This window comes from Amblyomma maculatum, chromosome 4 (genome assembly GCF_055883805.1).
Source record: "Amblyomma maculatum isolate TAMU_Amacu chromosome 4, ASM5588380v1, whole genome shotgun sequence".
NCBI lineage: Eukaryota > Metazoa > Arthropoda > Arachnida > Ixodida > Ixodidae > Amblyomma > Amblyomma maculatum.
This window is the reverse complement of record NC_139347.1, coordinates 829155-849941: the sequence shown is the minus strand read 5'-3', so window position 1 is coordinate 849941 and position 20787 is coordinate 829155. Positions and strand designations below refer to the sequence as shown.

At 45.3% G+C, this 20787-nt stretch overlaps 1 protein-coding gene and 1 pseudogene across 1 annotated transcript; both read right to left on the bottom strand.

Moving 5' to 3' along the window:
- Window positions 1–6140: 6140 nt before the first annotated feature.
- LOC146190204 (uncharacterized) lies at window positions 6141–7295 on the bottom strand (annotated as a pseudogene).
- A 4823-nt stretch (window positions 7296–12118) lies between these two features.
- LOC146190203 (uncharacterized) lies at window positions 12119–18560 on the bottom strand. Its single transcript, XM_084599742.1, has 3 exons — window positions 17564–18560; window positions 16019–16123; window positions 12119–12193 (listed from the first exon to the last, which is right to left on the bottom strand). The coding sequence occupies exons 1-3, from the start codon at window positions 18494–18496 to the stop codon at window positions 12119–12121; spliced, it is 1113 nt and encodes a 370-aa protein (XP_084455868.1). The 5' UTR covers window positions 18497–18560.
- Window positions 18561–20787: the final 2227 nt, after the last annotated feature.

Here is a 20787-nt window from a genome sequence, read left to right as displayed (position 1 = left end):
AAATACGCGCAGTCATCTTCGTTCCCTTAGCCTCCTTTCACGATTTTGATGTCAAGACCAAAATGGGTGGCGTTTCGTTTTAAATAGCGGTTGTATTTTTCATCTGGCCCTAAGGTGGCGTGCGAAGAGGAGGAAGACGGTTTCTTACGCCCGAGGACTTAATAGTTTCCCTGTCTTATTGATAAAGACACCTTCCTAATAATAATATATGTCTCGTTACATTACCATTCATTGCAAAATTTACAGTAATTTAGCTTACCCGTGCACACTCCTTCGACCAGCATTTCATTAGTAGCTAGAACCCGTTTACTCCACAATAAACTACAGCGCCAATTTTCATCTAAAAAGTTGTGCTGTACTGTATCGCACCTTAAAAGGAGTAATCAAAGAGAAGCGCATGTTTCTTTCACCCTGGTCGCTCACTGTTAACGGTTCTCTGATGTTCTGCCCAAAGACGCAAGTTTAATCCTGGCAGCGGTAACCTCCTCTTGATGAAGCCGAAACGGAAGATGCCTGCTCGATCGTGCTCGATCGTGTGAGATCGCGCGAGATCTGCGATATCGTGCGTGTGCGCACGATGAATAAGACGAGTCATAAGTTAATTTGTAGCCTTCCGCTAAGCGATCCGTCATAGCACAAATGGCTTTGTGAATTTCAACACCATAGTCCATTCCATGCCATAGTACCGGAGCCACACTTACGTAAATACGCCGGGGTGGCGCAGTGGTTACGGCGCTCGCCTACTGTTCCCAAGGATGCGGCATCGAATCCCGGCCTCGGCGGCCGCTTTTCGATGGAGGCGAAAAGCAAGGCGCCCGTGTGCTGGGCGATGTCAGTGCACGTTAAAGAACCCCAGGTGGTCGAAATTTCCGGAGTCCTCCACTACGGCGTCTCTCATAGCCTGAGTCGCTTTGAGACGTTAAACCCCACAAACCAACCAACCAGCATGAAATAACGCTCATGTTCACACAGGGGTCTAGTATGAGCGAAGCATTTTCGTCCTTCTCTACCGCGTATGGTCTGAAAAAAAAAAATTATTTCTCATTGTAATATTCCAGCGTTTGTGCGGTACTTTTTTCTTTACCTTATCACCTCACGCTCTCAAAAAACTGTCCTATGACAGTACAAACAGACTGCAAGCACAGACGTTTCTTCAGCAGAATGAAACTGTTGAGGCGAGAGTACAGAAATTTACCATATGTTATTTGGCTCTCCAAGAAAGCGAAGCTATGCCCAGTTAAGAAAACCCAACGTGGTGGATTGGGCGGTGGTCCAGTCCAGCTCCGACCTCGCGGCGCAAAGGTTCTTGGCTGCCAGACCTCGGGCAGCGGCTTCAAGCAACGGAGTGCTGGGCTGAAGTCTCGAACCCCTCTCCCTCCCCCTGAGCCTTAGACCATTGAGCTTAAATAAATATTTTATTCCACTACTACTATTTACATCATCCTAACACCTAGAGAGAACATTTATTTTCACAACAGTCATCGCCGTCTCAAGGATAAATAAAAACAGAAAGTCAGAAGTAGTCTTTCGAGAATGAAAGGCTATTTGAGGTGCATCATATGACTCGGAATAAAGCAGACTGTCTATCGCGCGTTGCTGAAAAAGAAGGGAGATAAAAACAAGCGTAGGCGATAACAGAAATTGACCCGTACAAACCTAGAAAGTACGTGAAATGAAGGACGACGTCGTTTCTCATTTTTGTGACGTAAGTTAAATATTATTTCATAAAAATTAGAAGGAACCCGAAACAACAAAACTTGATTCTGTATATGGACTCAGCAGCTTATGAACAGGATTCTTTAAAACGTGACGCTGGCTGCTTTTTGAACAATTATTCCACTCATAAATGAACCAGTGGTCTGCAGTACACATGGGGCTTTCCGTAGAAATAGACATTTAGCCTGATATCGCAAGCAATCAGCATGCGGTAACACGATCGGGTATTTTGAACTCTGTGACCGTCATCTTCTTCATCGTAGAGAAGTAGGCTGAACTCCAGATATATTTGTTTTTTTACGGTACCTACAGCACCCCGTTAGGAATTACTGTTCTCTCAAATAATAGACTGATATACAGTTGTCCGGTGCCATTATGCGCGACATATGGGAATTTAGCTTTATCTTTCCAAAGTGGTATAAGCAGGGGAGTACGGCGCCTAGGAGGTCTCCAGATAAATTTCTATAATCTGTGTTTTTTTAACGCTCGCTGAAATCGCACAGTACAAGGGCTCTGTGCTTGTAGCATCCAGCGTAACGACACTGCTGCCTCTGAACACTGTCATAGCAGCGGGATCATATTTCGATCATATTTTTGGTGATTAAAATTACAACAAAATAATGCTGAAAAAATATTACTCATTCAATGAAGGTGCTTTGCGCTTAAAGGAGGCGTCTATAACCGAAAATAATTGCTTGCAGAAAAAAAAACTTTTATTTTCTCTCATAACATATTTTGCACTCTATCATCGCCAACCGCTACCGTGAGTGAAATCGCAACCACTGATAACAAGGTCAGATACGTAAACTGCTTACATTCAAATTACGCGTATTTTGCGGCCTCCATTTTTAAAGTAATTCACCGACAATAATACCAATTTTGAGCATGACACAAACTACATTCACAAAACAGTAGTGGTGCGTGCATCAATCTTTGCTTTAGTAGAGAAAAGTGTGGTTGCTCTTCTCATAGCCTTTTTAAAATGGCACGGCTATTGGCGCATCGATATCAATCTTAAAAAGAACTAAAACAAGAAGCACTCGGGGAAGCTGCTATGTTTGGCACGGAATACAGGTTCAGGTTTCCGAGGACTATTTTCAGTGTGTTCGTCTTTTCTGTGAAGTGCTCTCGGTAAGCCGAGTATGTTGTGACGTCGCAAAGACAGCATTTTTCACGACTCACGTTTTAAGCATCGATGCGCCGACCTCCTAGCCGGATCCCCGGACATGAACCTATCAGCGTAGAGAAGCGCCAAAGTGCTTGTGGTCTTCCTTCGTGCATGGTAACTCGGTTGGTGCAGAGGGCGATCGAATAAGTAGACCCGTCGCAGCGGCTTTGGTGTTGATCGATCCAGCAAGAGACTGATTGCCACAAAGGCGACAAAAATAAAACGTGTGTCATCTTATCCTGAAAGCGCCAGCGTGTTGCACTATTTTCTTAATATAGCAAACAAGAATTGCAGCGAGTACGCTTTTGCAGGCTAGTTGGTGCCTAAGCATTCTTTTTTTTGCCCAAAAAATACGACACAAAAGAAACGAGGTAGACAGGACAAGCGCTTACTAACAACTCAGGTTTTTATTGACGGAACATTTGCTTAAATACAACAGCTGCTCTTATCAACAAGGAGAAGAAAAGAAGGGACTTCGCATACATACATATCAGATCAGCACAGATCCCACCATCGCACGAGTTATTTATGCATGCTTCGAGTTTTTAATTCTGCGCAAGATAACTGAATTCTTTTTTTAAGAGCAAAATTGAAGGATTGCTGACACACGAGTTACCCGTTTTTTCTATCTCATTAGCCTCAATTATCTCTCTTCCAAGTTGAGTCTTGCACCGGCGCAGTACTGACGTTTTTTCGAGCGCGGGAGGGCAGTTGCGGCAATTCCGAATATGTTCAATCATTTTGCTACCTGAATTGTTCCTGCCATCTCTAGCGTGCTCCCTCAGCCTATCATTAAGGCACCTCCCAGACTGGCCAATATACTCGAAACATCCATTCAGTCGTGCGATGATGGGATCTGTGCTGATCTGATATGTATGTATGCGAAGTCCCTTCTTTTCTTCTCCTTGTTGATAAGAGCAGCTGCTGTATTTAAGCAAATGTTCCGTCAATAAAAACCTGAGTTGTTAGCAAACGCTTGTCCTGTCTTCCTCGTTTCTTTTGCGACGTGTTTTTTGCGCAAAAAAACAGAATGAAAGAATTGCTGCTGTGCATCCAATGCCCTGAAAATCAAAAGCAAAACCCCGTCATTGACAGCAAATATTGCAAAGGAAAACGCAGCGTTTCTTAGCCAATTCTGTGTCGATGCTCCCACCTAAGGTGTTTAATAACTTGAATATTTGGTGAGTTGACCTTGTTAAAGTAATGCCAGGGTCAGCCAACTAGACTCCAGCATATTCTATACCTATAATATAAAGGATATAGATTTTATAGAATTAAGATATTTATAAACGTTTGGCTTATGATTTCATTATGATCATCCTCATCAGCCTGACTATTCCTACTGCAGGGCAAAGGCCTCTCCCATATTTCTCCAATTAACCCGGGGCTGTGCTAGCTGCATCCACTTGACCCCTGCGAATTTCTTAACCTCATCCGCCCACCTAATGTTCTGCCGCCCCCTGCTAGGCTTTCCTTCCCTTGGAATCCAGTTTGTTACCCTCAGCGACCATCGGTTATCCCCTCTTCGCACTACATGTCCTGCCCATGTCCATTCCTTCTTCTTAATTTCCACTAGAATGTCGGTAACTTGAGTTATTTCTCTCATCCACTCTGCACGCTTCCTATCTCTTAATGTTACCCCTACCATTTTTCGTTCCATAGCCCTCTGAGTTGTCCCCAACTTAGGTAGAACCCTCATTTCATTTTTATTTTCATTTTATTTCCCTAAAGGCCCCAGGAAGGGGTACTACATAAGGGGTGGGAAACATTATAAAAACATAGTTATTGTACATATTTTTTGACATTTTCAAGGAACTTGGATGAGCAGGTGATAACAGCGATGTCACCTGGAAGGCCGTTCCAGTCTGCAGCTGCGCGGGGAAAAAAGGAATTAGAAAAGGTAACGGTGCGTGACAATGGACGGGCGACGTGCAGGCGATGACTGGTGCGGGGTGATATGCGTGCTGGGGGAAGAATATAAGGGGCGGCCCGCATGGGACTGTTGAATATTTTATGGAATAAAGAAAGGCTTGAAGTGCGACTACGGAGAGATAGTGATGATAAACCTGAGGCTGTTTTTAGGGCACAGACACTAACATCATAAGAATACAGGGCATGGATGAACCTGGCAGCGCGATTTTGAACGGACTCAGGAGAATTAATGAGGTAAGCTTGATGGGGGTTCCAAATGGGTGACGCGAATTCCAGTTTAGACCTGACGAGTGATTTATAGGCTAAGAGTTTAACATGTTGAGGCGCGCAATGTAAATGACGTTTTAAGAATCCTAATGTTTTATTGGCCGATGATATTGTGTTAGTTACATGCAAATTCCAAGAAAGATCACTAGAAACTGTTACGCCTAAATATTTATATGACTGAACAGGTTGTACGGGTACTCCAGAGATTACTTAGGAAAAAATAAGAGGATTACGACGACGGTGGAAGGATAAAAATTTACATTTATGTGGGTTAAGTTCCATTAGCCAGTGGTCACACCAGTTATGTACAGCATTAAGGTCATTTTGTAGTGTTGATTGATCATTGGGACCAGTGATAGTACGATAAACTACACAGTCGTCAGCAAACATGCGTATGTTAGAGGTTACATGTGTTGGTAGGTCATTAATGTATATAAGAAAAAGTAGGGGGCCAAGTACTGATCCCTGGGGAACACCTGACGTCACCGGAAGGAAGTTGGAGAACTTATTGTTAATAGTAACAAACTGGGAGCGATTAGTTAGAAACTCTTCAATCCATTTTAAAATGTTGGGGTGCAGATTTAATAGGGAAGTGGCATTAGGGTGCTTGATTCTGATTTCATTCAATGCATTGTTAAATTTACGAGGGAAATCTGAACTGTTATTAGGGGGGTTGTAGCAAACGCCAATGAGAACTGAGTGTGGTAAAGAGTGAAGTAAGATCCACAATATTTCGATATCTGATGACAAGTTAATGTATGTGCATGATAGCTCCTGCCTAGTTGCAATGAGTACTCCCCCTCCCCTCTTGTTTTTACGGTCTTTGCGGAAAAGACGACAATTTGGCAAGTCAGCTATGAACTCCCTGTCAGAGATGTCAGAGTGCGAGCCACGTTTCTGTCAAGATTAGTAAGTTGCTGGATGATGATAAGACCAGATTAGAAACAATGTCGCGCATTGCAATAAAAACTGCGGATATTCGTGAAAATCGCTGATAAAGAAAGAGTAGGTTGCGTGCATGTTTAGGACGGTTTGCCGAATGTTGACGGAATGACTGCTATTTAATCTCTTTTATGGTTTGTGAAGCTTCGTCGTAGGTGTAACGCTTAGGACCGATGTGCAGGGTTTTAAAACGCAAGGCGAATTTATCTGTTATTGTTCGTGCGTAGGTAACTAGCTGTTTTCGAATGTTACGGACCGCAGGGGAAAGTGCTATAATCTGTGCCTTTAAGCTTTTTGCCGTAAGAGAGGATGGTTTCTTTGGTTTTGGATGATGAGAACTTTACAATGATTGGCCTTATGCGATCTGTGGAATAACGGCCGAGACGGTGAGCGCGCTCGATTTGATTCGGGTCAATTTCATAATCTAGATGCGTGGAGCAGTGGCGAATGATTGTTTGTTCTGAGGCCTGATAGTTTTCGGAAGCATTAGTGTCAGGGATATTATAAAATATCAGATTGTTGCGCCGGGAACGATTTTCTGCGTCATCAACGCGTTCTTCTAGTTTGATGATCTGCTGGCTCAGTTCAGTTGTTAATGTTTTCAGGCTGTCTATTTCAGAGTTAAGGGCAGAAAGAGTGGCGTAGTGCGATTCCAGCAGGTAATCATGCGTTTGTTTAAATCGGCTAAGGTTATGTCAGTTGTTTTGAGCTGTGCTTTGATGTCCTGCAAGTCGGAAATTAGCGTTGCTTGTCCAGTTGTCAATTTCTGCAATTCGAACAGTATAGTCTCAGAGTTCTCGGGCCCTGGGTTGGTCTCCACATCTCCCGACAAGAGTAGTAGTAAACGAATGGCACGTGAACAATCAACAACAACACTAGCGCAGCACTGCAGGCTCGGCAGCTGTATTAGGAAGTAATTACTAGTTTTTTTAGCGAAAAGAGAGAACTTGTTACCAACCTGCATTATGAATACAAACGGATTAGTAGTCTGCGCTTTTGCACAGCTACCGAGCCCACAGAGCGGCGGCGACAGGTGCGACACATTTATAGATGCTTCAGTCGATGATGGTTGTCTCGCTGGGGATGGCCATGCACGATCCAGGATGAGGTAATCCGGCGGCGGCGGCGCATGCAGGTCTGGGGCCGGTGACGTAGCAGGCAGGAAAGCTGCATTTTCATGGTGGCGAGTGGCCACGCGGAGCGGGAGACCAGGTGAAGCATGCAGCAGGGTAACGAGCAGCAGGTGAACGGTGACTGTAAGAGCCTCCATTATGAAGACAAACGGATTAGTAGTCTGCGCTTTTGCACAGCTACCGAGCCCACCCTCTTGGTTAGCCTCCACGTTTCAACCCCATAGGTGAGTAAAGGTAAGATGCAACTGTTGTATACTTTCCTCTTGAGCGATACCGGTAAGCTGCTAGTCATAATCTGCGAATGCTTGCTGAATGCGCTCCATCCCAATCTTATGCTTATTTCCTTTTTATGGTCCGGTTCTGCGGTTTCTACCTGTCCTAAGTAGACATATTCGCCTACTACTTGCAGTGCTTCGTTACCTAACGTAAACTGCTGTTCCTTCCCGAGGCTGTTGAACATTACCTTAGTCTTCTGCATATTCATTTTTGAGCCTATCTTTCTACTTTTCCTGTCTAGGTCATCACTCATTATTTGCAGTTCATCCCCCGAGTTACTTAGCAAAGCAATGTCATCAGCAAATCGCAAATTACTGAGGTATTCTCCATCTACCCTTATCCCTAACTGCTCCCATTCCAAGTCTCTGAATAGTTCCTCTAAGCAAGCTGTGAATAGTACTGGAGAGATCGTGTCTCCTTGCCTAACAGATTTCTTTATGGAAATTCTGTTACTTTCTTTATGCAGAACTATGGTTGCTGTGCAGCCACTATATATATATTTCAGCACTTTTACGTACGGCTCGTTTAGCCCCTCGTTTCGCAATGCCTGCATCACCGCCGAGGTTTCAACTGAGTCAAATGCTTTTCCGTAATCAATGAATGCTATATATAAGGGCTGGTTATATTCCAAGCATTTTTCTATCACCTGGTTGATGGTATGGATATGATCGATAGTAGAGTACCGTTTCCGAAAACCTGCTTGATCCGTTGCTTGATTGCAGTCTAAGGTTGTCCTGATTCTATTAGCGATTACCTTAGTAAATTCCTTACACGTAACAGACAGTAAGCTGATCGGTCTGCAATTTTTAAGGTCCTTAGAGTCCCCTTTCTTATGAATGAGGATAATGTTTGCATTCTTCCATAGTCCTGGCACCGTCGATGACACCAGGCACTGCGTATCCAGGGTGGCCAGTTTTTCTAGCACGATATCCCCCCCCCCCCCCCCCCCGTCCTTCAACAACTCTGTAGTCATCTGATCCTCTCCAGCTGATTTCTCCCTTTTCATAGTTTCTAATGCTTTCTTGACCTCGTCCTTCGCCACTGGTGGAATGTCTGACTGTTTTTCCCTACCACCAATCTCATTATGGTCCTGACTACTTTGGCTACTGTAGAGATCTGTATAGACCTCCTCGGTTACTTTGCTATCTCATCCCTATTCGTGATGACGTTGCCCGCCTTGTCCCTTATCGCATACATCTAGCTTTTGCCTATACCCAGTTTCTTTTTTACCGCTTTAAGGCTTCCCCCCTTAATTACAGCATGCTCAGTTTTCTCCATGTTATACTTCCTTATATCGACCACCTTGCGCTTATTGATTGGCTTTGATTCTCGGCCAATTCTATCTGGTCTGTTGAATTGGAAGCTTTCATATTGGGGCGTTTCTTAATCAAATCTTTCATCTCCTTAGACAGCTTACCGGTACCCTCTCTAACTATCCTTCCGCCTACTTATACAGCGCACTAAGTTATGATATCTCTGAAATTATTGTTCATTGCTTCTAGAGTAATGTCTCCATCCTCGGTTAGAGCTGATTATCTATTTTGTAGCGAGATCCTGAACTCTTCTGCCCTCCCCTCACCGCTAATTCATTGATGGGTTTCTTTCTTACTAATCTGTTGCGTTCCTTCTTCAGATTTAGGCTAATTTGGGACCTCACCATCCTGTGGTCACTGCATCGCACTTTCCCGATTACCTCTACATCTTGAATAATGGCGGGGGTTGAACACAGTATGAAGTCAATTTCATTTTTAGTCTCCCCGTTAGGACTTTTTCATGTCCATTTCCGGTTCTTCCGTTTGCTGAAGAAGGCATTCATGATTCTTAAGTTCTCTGCAAACCTAACTAGTAACTCCCCACTGCTATTCCTAGATCCAATGGCATAGTCGCCTACTGCCTGGTCTCCTGCCTGCTTTTTCTCTACCTTGGCATTGAAGTCGCCCATTAGTACAGTGTACTGTGTCCTTACTTTTCGCATTGCCGATTCTACATCTTCGTAGAAGCTTTCAACTGCCTGGTTATCATAACTACATGTGGGTGCATAGGCCTGTACAACCTTGAGTTTATACCGCTTATTAAGCCTAATTACGATGCCTGCTACGCTCTCATTATTACTATAGAAATTATCTTTATTACCCGCGATTTACTTACTGACAAGGAAACCTACTCCTATTTCTCGCCTCTCCGGTAAACCTCGATAACACAGTGCATGCCCATCCTTGCAACGCGGCTTGCACTGAAAGTTCAACTAGACAGCTGTTTGCTGAAAATTAAGCATGAAATTTTTCTTCCTTTTTGGACGTCTTGAAGAGGCCATAGAAGTGACAGTACTACATCGTTAGACGTTTCACGAGGAACCAGTATTCAACGGCGCCAAAAACAGCACTACCACAGCCTTTGCAAAAGTATTAACCTTTCGCATGATATTCTAGCAATGCAATATTCACACAACCAAAGCAAGAGTTCCTATCAGCCTTTAAATATTAAAAATGACTCAACATTCATTTATACATTTACTTTTAGGAACTTTCCTCTTTATCTGTAGGACTAGATGAAGAAAGTATCGCCAGAGGTGATGTTAACTAGTGCAGGTAGGTAAGTGAATGCAGGGGAGTGAAAGCAGCTACCTATGCACATGAAGTGGTAAGGTGTTGACACACTGTTATACGAAATTGCACTCAAGAAGGGACAACAGCAGGCAAACCAAGCACTTTGGTCTGTCCGTGTCTTTGTCCTTTCATGAGCAATATTTTACATTATATATATGTTTATATGTTTACAAAATATTCAGCCGTAAATTGCACTCGGTAACGCGGCAAGGTATCAGTTGTAACTCTTGTGGGTACACTGAATGAGAACATATTGAGTAGTTGGCAACACACAACTAATTCGGGCTAGTTTGTTCTTTGTGTTCAGTGTATTTTAAAAGATAGTTGAAGGTTTTTTGAGGCCCATAGGAATGTATGTACTGAAACTGTGCAACAGCTGCGGCGGGATCCGAAGAAATCTGCATCATTATGAGTTCAGAGACAAGCCTAAAAATTCTGATCCAACGCTTCTAACGGTAGCCATCATGTGTCGCAAGCCGCTGAAAAATGAAAATAACAGCGGCAATTTTGAGTGTAAGAGGAATTCCCCTGATTTTATTGGCCTTCGAAATGGTGTCAGCGTAGAATTTGTTTTAAAGGTTATGCTTCGGAGCGAGAAGAGTGGGCTCTTGAGTTTACCACAGAGAACTCAATAGCTTTCTCAAAACTTTACGCTTAAATTGCCTGCATTCAGTCACGTAGTATTAGCAAACAGGCGCCACAATTGTTTTTATTTACTATACTGCCAGTCTCTTGTTGAGATCATAGCAGGCGTGCATTACATTCATAATATCGAAAAAATGATGATGGAAAGAATCAAAGCAGCTGTACAGAAATAAAGTATTAGGCAATTCTTAAAGCACAAAAAAAAAACTCAAAAAGTGCTATTAAATTCGCTCAAATAGCTCACAAATAAAGAAAACATACAGGTTAAAAAAGAAAACAATAGGATAAAAGGCTGCCGACTGCGTTAAACAAGGGAACGAAATAAAGAACGCGAAATTCGTAACCGAATGATTTCAGCTCAAACCATGGCCTGTAGTTTGAAACAAAAACTTTAAAATAAATCAACGTTAGTAATAGATGAGTGCAGGCAATTCCATTCGCTTGTTACTGTGACATGAAAATTCGGTTAGCGTGAACGCGTGGCAGTTCCTTAAGTCTCGCTTATGTGATAATGAAACATAGTGTGATAAGTTGATATTAAAAACATTATGTAGTAGCTGATATAGGATTTTTAATTGCGCGAACTTTGCTCTTGCTCATAGCGATTCGAGCCCGGTTATTATAGCTAGTTCGGTTGGTGAATCTGTTCGGATGTACTTGTTAGGAATGAATCTTAGTGCTTTGCGCTGTAATCTTCCAAGACTTGAAATGTTAGTAAGAGACTGTAGAAACTGTATCAGACATCGCGACTGACAGAGTGACGTACACCAGTACGTTTCGAGGGAACGAATGCCCGAAGGCGTTTATTGCATCGTATATAAAGCCACGTTGGGCGAGAGGGTAGAGTGAAAGGAAAGGTTATCACGAAGGGAAAGGTCGGCTCGTGTGTGCTTGGAAGCAAAGATAAATGCGCGCACAAGCAGATATGATAGATCCCCCTCCTCAATCAATAGTTCACTTTACAAAATTTATTTCGCTGTCACTTGCTGACTTGTTCAAAGTTCCTCGTGTAGCCCAAGCGTTCCGGCGGTCTAACTTGCCTCTGTGACCTTCTGACGATTGGCGATGATGGCCTCGATGCTATCGCAGGCGGTGGCACGTTTGTAGACGACAGGTGAGGATCAGCCGATGTGTTTGCATCATCATCATCATCATCATCATCATCATCAGTCGTCGCTCGAGTCAACATCCGATGATTCGCGGTGGATATCCTCTTTCGTTCTGAGCAAGAGCTGGCGGTTTCGCCGCAGCAGTTTATCGTCTGCTGTCTTAACGTAATAGGACCTCGGCCCAGCTGGTGCTAGCACTCTGACCTTGCGTGACCATGAGCCCTTTTTTATGCGTACCACGTCCTCCTTGTTCAGGCGCGGGAGGGATGCGCGATTGACGCTTGTCTGTGCTTTTTCACCAACACGATTGGCTCTTCCCGAAGGTTAGGCAGTGGGGTCCGCAGGCGGCGTCCTTGAAGAAGCTCTCCCGGAGACCGACCGTCCTCCAAGGGGCTTGCCCTGTAAGCCAGTACACCAAGCCCGAAGTCCTCGTTAGCCTCACATCATCATCACCATCATCATCAGCCTGATTATACCCACTGCAGGGCGAAGGCCTCTCCCATATTTCTCCACTTAACCCGGTTCTGTGCTAGCTGCATCCACTTGACCCCTGCGAGCTTCTTAATCTCATCCGCCCACCTAACTTTCTGCCGCCCCCTGCTAGGCTCTCCTTCCCTTGGAATCCAGTTTGTTACCCTCAGCGACCATCGGTTATCCTCTCTTCGCACTACATGTCCTGCCCATGTCCATTCCTTCTTCTTAATTTCCACTAGAATGTCGGTAACTTGAGTTATTTCTCTGACCCACTCTGCACGCTTTCTATCTCTTAATGTTACCCCTACCATTTTTCGTTCCATAGCCCTCTGGGTTGTCCTCAACTTAAGTAGAACTCTTTTGGTTAGCCTCCACGTTTCAGCCCCATAGGTGAGTACAGGCAAGATGCAACTGTTGTATACTTTCCTCTTGAGCGATACCGGTAAGCTGCTAGTCATAATCTGCGAGTGCTTGCCAAATGCACTCCATCCCAATCTTATTCCTCTCGTTATTTCCTTTTCATGGTCCGGATCTGCGGTTACTACCTGTCCTAAGTAGACATATTCACCTACTAATTCCAGTGTTTCGCTACCTAATGTAAACTGCTGTTCCTTCCCGAGGCTGTTGAACATTGCCTTAGTCTTCTGCATATTTATTTTCAAGCCTACCTTTCTACTTTTTCTGTCTAGATCATCAATCATTATTTGCAGTTCATCCCCCGAGTTGCTTAGCAAGGCAATGTCATCAGCAAATCGCAGATTACTGAGGTATTCTCCATCTACCCTTATCCCTAACTGCTCCCATTCCAAGTCTCTGAATACTTCCTCTAAACAAGCTGTGAATAGTACTGGGGAGATTGTGTCTCCTTGCATAACACCTTTCTTTATGGGAATTTTGTTGCTTTCTTTATGCAGAACTATGGTTGCTGTGCAGCCACTATATATATCTTCCAGCACTTTCACGTACGGCTCGTCTACCCCCTGATTTCGCAATGCCTGCATCACCGCTGAGGTTTCAACTGAGTCAAATGCTTTTTCGTAATCAATGAATGCTATGTATAAGGGCTGGTTATATTCCGAGCATTTTTCTATTACCTGATTGATGGTATGGATATGATCGATAGTAGAGTACCGTTTCCGAAACCCTGCTTGATCCTTTGCTTGATTGCAGTCTAAGGTTGTCCTGATTCTATTACCGATTACCTTAGTAAATACCTTATACGTAACAGACAGTAAGCTGATTGGTATGTAATTTTAAGGTCCTTGGAGTTCCCTTTCTTGTGATTGAGCATAATGTTTGCATTCTTCCATGGTTCCGGCACCGTCGATGACACCAGGCACTGCGTATACATGGTGGCCACTTTTTCTAGCACGATATCCCCTCCGTCCTTCAGCAAATCTGTAGTTATCTGATCCTCTCCAGCTGATTTCCCCCTTTTCATAGTTTCTAGTGCTTTCTTGACCTCCTCCTTCGTCACTGGTGGAACGTCTGACTGTTTTTCCCAACCGCCAATCTCATTACGGTCCTGACTACTTTGGCTACTGTAGAGATCTGTATAGAACTCCTCGGCTACTTTGACTATCTTGTCCATATTAGTGATGACGTTGCCCGCCTTGTCCCTTATCGCATACATCTGGCTTTTGCCTATGCCCAATTTCTTCTTTACCGCTTTAAGGCTTCCCCCGTTCTTTACAGCATGCTCAATTTTCTCCATGTTATACTTCCTTATATCGGCCACCTTGCGCTTATTGATTAGCTTTGATATATCGGCCAATTCGATCTGGTCTGTTGGATTGGAAGCTTTCATACTCTGGCGTTTCTTAATCAAATCTTTCGTTTCCTTAGACAGCTTACCGGTATCCTCCCTAACCATCCTACCGCCTACTTCTACCGCGCACTCAGTAATGATATCTCTGAAATTATTGTTCCTTGCCTCTAGGGTAATGTCGCCATCCTCAGCTAGAGCTGAATACCTATTCTGTAGCGAGATCCTGAACTCTTCTGCCCTCCCTCTCACCGCTAATTCGTTTATGGGTTTCTTTCTTACTAATCTGTTGCGTTCCTTCTTCAGATTTAGGCTAATTTGGGACCTCAGCATCCTGTGGTCACTGCATCGCACTTTCCCGATTTCCTGTAGATCCTGCACAATGGCGGGGGTTGGACACATTATGAAGTCGATTTCATTTTTAGTCTCTCCGTTAGGACTTTTCCATGTCCATTTCCGGTTCTTCCGTTTGCTGAAGAAGGTATTCATGATTCGTAAGCTATTGCGCTCTGCAAACTCAACTAGTAACTCCCCCCTGCTATTCCTAGAACCAATGCCATAGTCACCTACTGCCTTGTCTCCTGGCTGTTTTTTCCCTACATTGGCATTGAAGTCGCCCATTAGTACAGTATACTGCGTCTTTATTTTTCGCATTGCCGATTCTACATCTTCATAGAAGCTTTCAACTGCTTGGTCATCATAACTACATGTAGGTGCATAGGCCTGTACAACCTTCAGTTTATACCGCTTATTAAGCCTAATTACGATGCCTGCAACCCTCTCAATAATACTATAAAATTCATCTATATTACCTGCTATATACTTATTGACAAGGAAACCTACTCCTAGTTGTCGCCTCTCTGGTAAACCTCGATAACACAGTACATGCCCATCCTTAAGTACAGTATTGCCTCATTCGGCCTCCTAACCTCACTAAGCCCTATGACATCCCATTTAATGCCCTCTAGTTCCTCTAACAGCACTGCTAAACTAGCTTCACTAGCTAGGGTTCTAGCATTAAACGTTGCCAGGGTCAGTTTCCAATGGCGGCCTGTCCAGCGGAGCCAGGCTTTCTTAGCACCCCCTGCTGCGTCACAGGTCTGACCGCCGCCGTGGTCAGTTGTTCCGCAGCCGCTGGTGACTGAGGGCCGGGGTTTTATGGAGCTTATCATAAGAGGTTGTGGCCAATTACTGCACCAGGGTGGCCAACTTCTTTTCTGGTGAGGGAGTGCGTTGCCGGAGGTGTTCACCGGCATCAGGTCGCACCCCTCACAAGTTTTCTTTAAAATTCGTTTGACAATCGGAACTCCTTTTTCTGCCAGACCATTTGGCCGTGGAAACTGTGGGCTCGACGTGACGTGACGGAAGTCGTACGCTTTCGCGAACTGTGCGAATTCACGACTGGAAAACTGAGGCCCATTGTCCGTGCATACCTCAACGGGAATGCTGTATCTTGCAAAGATTGCACCGAGATTTTCGACTACCGCAGCAGCCGTGGTCCCGTGCAGCAACTCTACTCCTGGAAAGTTTGACGTTGTGTCGTACGCACACAAGTAGTATTTCCCTGCTTACTGGAATATATCAACTCCAATGCGGAACCATGCGCGAGTCGGGGTGGGACGCATCAGTAGTGTTTCTGACGGCTGGCTGTAAGCATGGTGTCTGCAAACGGCGCATTTTTGGATCAGGGTTTCGATATCACAGTCGAGGCCTGGCCAGTATACCAGTTGTCTCGCTGTTGCTTTGCATTTAGTTGTTCCGAGATGACCCTCATGTACACGTTTTAGAATTTCAGGCCGCATGCTTGCCGGAACCACAACCTTTGTCCCTTTCAGTAGCATACCGTTAATTACCGAAAGCTCAGAAGCCACGGGTTTAAGCTGGCCTGCGATAGGTTTTCCTTCCGTAATCTGCTGCAGGACATCCTTAAGGTGTGGATAGGAAGCGGTCTCCTGTGCTAACCTAGCTGACGTACTTTCACTTACGAGTGCTGCCACGACGCTGATGGCATGAACTTCGACGTCGTCAGTGCCCACCGCAGTGACGTCTCCAGTGCCCGGTGCTCTCGATAGCATGTCCGCCAGCTTCATCTGTTTTCCGGGAACAGCAGTGTGTAATCATACATCAGAAGTCTTAAAATAAAACGTTGCACCCTGGGCGGCATATCGGCAATAGCTTTCTTGGAAACATCAATGAGAGGCCTGTGGTCGCTTTCAAGTAGCAGCGACCGCCCATAAATGAAATGGGAGAACTTCTCACAGCCAAATACAAGAGCAAGAGCCTCTTTTTCTATCTGAGAATACCGTTGCTCTGTATCTGTCAGAGCTCTAGACGCGTAAGCCACTGGCCTCCAGCCGTCTTCGCAACTCTGCAGGAGGGCGGATCCAATACCGCTCTGGGAGGCATGTGACGTCACTTTTGTTTGCCTGCATGGATCAAAAACTGTAAGTAGTGGTTTGTTGATCGATTCACTGGTCACTGACCATGGTCAATTTTAAAACAAATGACGTTTCGGGATCGCTACGGCTCCCTTGTTCACAATGAACAACCGGCCTGACGTCCCGGGCTTTTTGTAGCAGTTAGTACTGTTCTTAGAGATTTCGCGTAGATAGGATGCAGTGTGCCATCATTCTTGTTTATTGTGTTATATGTTGTCTGGATGATTAGTGACTCGAGATTTCGGCGGGCTGATACGTCCTTTTCCGTTGTCATTATTTCTGCTTCATCCCAGTTAATTTCATGGCCAGTCTCTTGCGCATGCTCTGCGATTGCGTTCGTTGTCAATTTTCCTTTACGTACATTGCAGTGATCTGCATATGGCTCTCCATTTTTTGTCAGAATTATGTGTCCAGTCAAACACTGCGTCCTGCTTGATAAGAGATCCCAGAGCAGCCGTTTTCTGGGCTACAGATGACAAGTATTTACTGAAGTAATTAACCACGCCCAGCTGCCTCTGAACTGCAAGCTTGTTATCGGGCCTTGGCATCTGCACTAGACTGGCGACTAAGGCTGGATTCGGGCCGATTCCTTTGTCTGATGATATCACCAATGAATTCTATCTCTTGTACACCGAACTGGCATTTTCGTGCATTGGACGTCAAACCTGCTGATTGCGCTGCTTTCAGCGCGCTACGAAGCCGTTGGTCATGCTCCTCTTTATCAGTTCCTTAAATAAGCATGTCGTCCACGTACACGCGTACGCCTGGTATGCCTTCAAAAAGCTCGTTTAACGCCTTCTGAAATACTTCGCTAGCCGATGCAAGGCCTAACGGCAGTCGGAGGAAACGGTAGCGACCGAAGGGTGTTGCAAACGTGCATATTTTTGATGAAGGCTGATCTAGCGGAATCTGATGGAAGCCGGCGTTGGCGTCGAGGCGAGAGAAAAACTTCGCGCCTGTTAGTTCAGCTTCAATGTCTTCTTGGCGGGGCATTTGATAATGCTCTCTCTTTAGAGATACATTTATCCTTCTTGTGTCCATGCAAACACGTAGTTTGCCATTTTTCTTCCGAACAATAACGAGAGGGCTTACCCAGTCCGTTGGCTCGCTGACTTTCTGAATGATGTGCTCTCGCTCTATACGCGTCAGCTCCTCCTGAAGTGGTTGCTGCAGGGCCAACGGAACCCTTCGCGCCGGCTGTACAGCTGGGACAGAGTCTTCTTGTAGCACTATTTTGTACTCGCGGTTGATGCAGCCAGTTCCTTGAAAGAGCTGAGGAAATTCTTCCAAGATGTCACAGCTTGCCGCCACGGTGTCGACCTCACGATGAAGTAGCCCAAGGCGTTCGCTCGCATCAAGTCCCAGGATAGCCTGGTAATCCTTCCTTACCACGAAGAAGTCAGTGCAGATCTTTCTGTCGCCGATGATGACAGGTACCGAAACTAAGCCGCAATGCTTAATTATGCCACCGTTGTATGAGCGTAAAGTTGCCGTGCTGGATTTCGGGGGACCGACGTTCAGCTTTCGGTACACTGAAAGGGGAATTAGGTTCGCTTGAGATCCTGTGTCTACCATCATCGATACCTCTCTCTTGCCGATCGTTGCTTTGACGAGCCAATCGCGGTCTGTGCCGACGGTGCCGATCGAGACGTTTAGAACGTCGAAGTTGACCTCGTGCTGTATTTCAGCAACTCGAGTCCCTGATCTGCAACATATGACGAAGTGGTTCGGACCATTACAAATACGACAAACTTTGCCGAACGCTGGGCACTGCCGAGGTGCATGTGACCTACCACACCGGGAACACACGAGTCGTCGCTGAGGTGGGCGTAGTGTTGCTCGGCTTGAAGTGACAGCCTCAACTTGGTCATCATTTCCTTTTGTCCACAAGACGCTCTGGCGCGCAGAAGTCTCGGCTGCTTTGCAAGTTGCAATCGCTATTTCGAGGGTTAACTTCTTCTCCCTCAGCAGCTTTTCCCTCAGCTTTCTCGAGTTCGTGCCAAACACTATCTGGTCTCGAACCATGTCTTCTGTGAGACTGCCAAAGTTACAATACTGAGCTTGCTTTTTTAGGTCCCGCAAGAAACTCTCGAAGGGCTCTGCTTCTGCCTGTACTCGGGTGCGGAACATACCTCTCATGCACCTCATTCTGTTGGTCGACGCAATATTCTTCAAACTTGCTGACCACGGTGCTGAAGTCCTCCTTGTTCTCTCCTTCAGCGAATACGATGTTGTTGCAAACTTCGATGGCGTCCTGGCCTGCAATGCTCAGTAACAACGCTGTCTTTGCCGCCTCTGTCCGTGGCTTTTCATAAAAAGCTTCCAGTTTTTTCCATCATCTCCGGTTATGCGTAGCGACTCTGGTGGCTTGGCGCTGTTCATGGCCTATCCGTACTTCTCACTGCGGTGCGGTGCTTCAATCCCAATCCTGACACCATGTATCAGACATCGCGACTGACAGAGTTAAAGTGAGCTAGAATTGGGTAGTGGGCTCCCTCCTCAGCCGGCTCCATGCACTGCGATGACTCCGCCTATGTCAGCAAATTGTAGTTCTGTGCGCCTCCGCAGGGGGCCGCCACCGCCGCCTTCAATGTAGCAGCGCGCCGCACCGCGCGCTGCGCGCCTTTTGCCTTTGCCTGCCTTCCCCTTCGCTGCTGTATTCTCGCCATTGCGGAGGTTTTGTTTTGCGGTGGGCGATGTGACCCAACGAACTGTGACTTCTGATACAAAGATGCCCCCCCCCCCCCCCGACGACAAAACCATTTTGCTAGGCTGCCGGACACGCTTACGGGAAAGGCGCCACGAATCGAAAGAAATATGGCTCTTGGAAAATAATGGGAGCGAATATAAATCCTCCCTAATGGATATAAATACACGATGACCTGACCACATCAGTGACACGTACACCAGCCTAGTTTTTTAATTGTATTTCATTCTATGGCCTTGTGGAAACAATAAGCCAGGGAAGTGCAAGCAGGGCGGATTGTCGACATGCTGCATCAAGGAAGCACGAAGCCAGACACGAATGTGAACAAAAAGGAGGACCAGTAGTTAGGAAATAACTTTATTCAACGCATTACTAAGCGTCAAGAATGCGCTGGTATATCTGTTGACCACAGCCACCAGCATATTATAGCTGAAGTGATTATAGGCTAATATTTCACAGTACTATGTTGCTAAATAGAGTCTAATGAAATTGAATTGCGAATCTTGTAAAGCCTGCTAACCGCGGCGTCGCCGGGAGCAAACAGCTTACTCGGCACAAACTTCCGCGACAATGGGGACTCAGCTATTGTCAGTTCAGCTTTACTGCTTCTTGAGCAAGCTCGAAAATATGACGGCCTGTGGGGCGATCATTCATGACTTGAAAACCACTGTACACGGCGCAAAGATGACAACACAAGAAAAAAAAGGGACACGATACATGTTGCGTCCTTTTCTCTTTTGTGTTCGTAATGCAGTTCCCCCCCCCCCCCATGGCACGAAAGAAAAACACACTCCGTGAACACATTTTCGAGAAACACAGTATACGGCGCAAAGAAGACAACACAAGAAATAACAAGACACCATGTGAACATGTGCTGTCCTTATCTTTATTGTGTCGTCTTCTTAAATTTGCGCCGTATACAGTGGTTCTCGAAAATATATGTTCACGGAGTTTTTTTTTTTTTTCATGCCATGAACTGCATTCTGGCAGCAAATTAATTAATGCACTCGGAGTAGTAAAAGACACGCTCCAGCGAGAAATCGGATGCTTGCAACATATACGTCTCGCCTCGCTCAGTTAAGATTAACACGGGTGCGTACGTTTTGTCAAGGAAGCAGTGGAGCCGCCGTTCATCAAGCCGAGATGCCTACTAAATGCTTGTTTTCACACTCCTAGAGTTCCTATCGGGTCCTTCCCTATCGATCAGAGCACTGTCTAAGCGAATACAGCTAATTCGCAATTGTGCAGTTATCTGAAGATTTTCAGATTAAACTGTTGATAAAGGACGGAGGATGCGCAACTGCAAGCTTTTAAGATGTGTTCAATAATGACTTGTGGCATTGTGGCAATTTTTATACACCTTTCTTTTATAAACAGCATCGACAGTAAATTCACGATCCAGAAGGCAGGCGCGACAAAAAGGTACGTGCTGACAGCTGCAGCCTATTAGGAATACGGATACAGCTTTACACGTTACCCGCGCAAACCTACGGGTCTCCGTACTCTTTATCATCGCGGCCGTGAATCACAAACCTCAGGAAATGGGGCTATCGACGCCGCAGTCATTTTCATACAATTAAGCGCCTTAATTCACTTTTCGCCAAGGACA

Bases quoted from the DNA above. Each gene is read 5' to 3' on its own strand.
- LOC146190203 (XM_084599742.1), bottom strand. From the start codon at position 18,496: ATGGTTCGAGACCAGATAGTGTTTGGCACGAACTCGAGAAAGCTGAGG. The intron at 16,124-17,563 runs GTAAGCCCTCTC...CCCGGAAAACAG, and splicing joins TCAGCGAGCCAACGGACTGG to ATGAAGCTGGCGGACATGCT. The intron at 12,194-16,018 runs GTAAGTGAAAGT...ACTGGCTTACAG, and splicing joins TCAGCGTCGTGGCAGCACTC to GGCAAGCCCCTTGGAGGACG.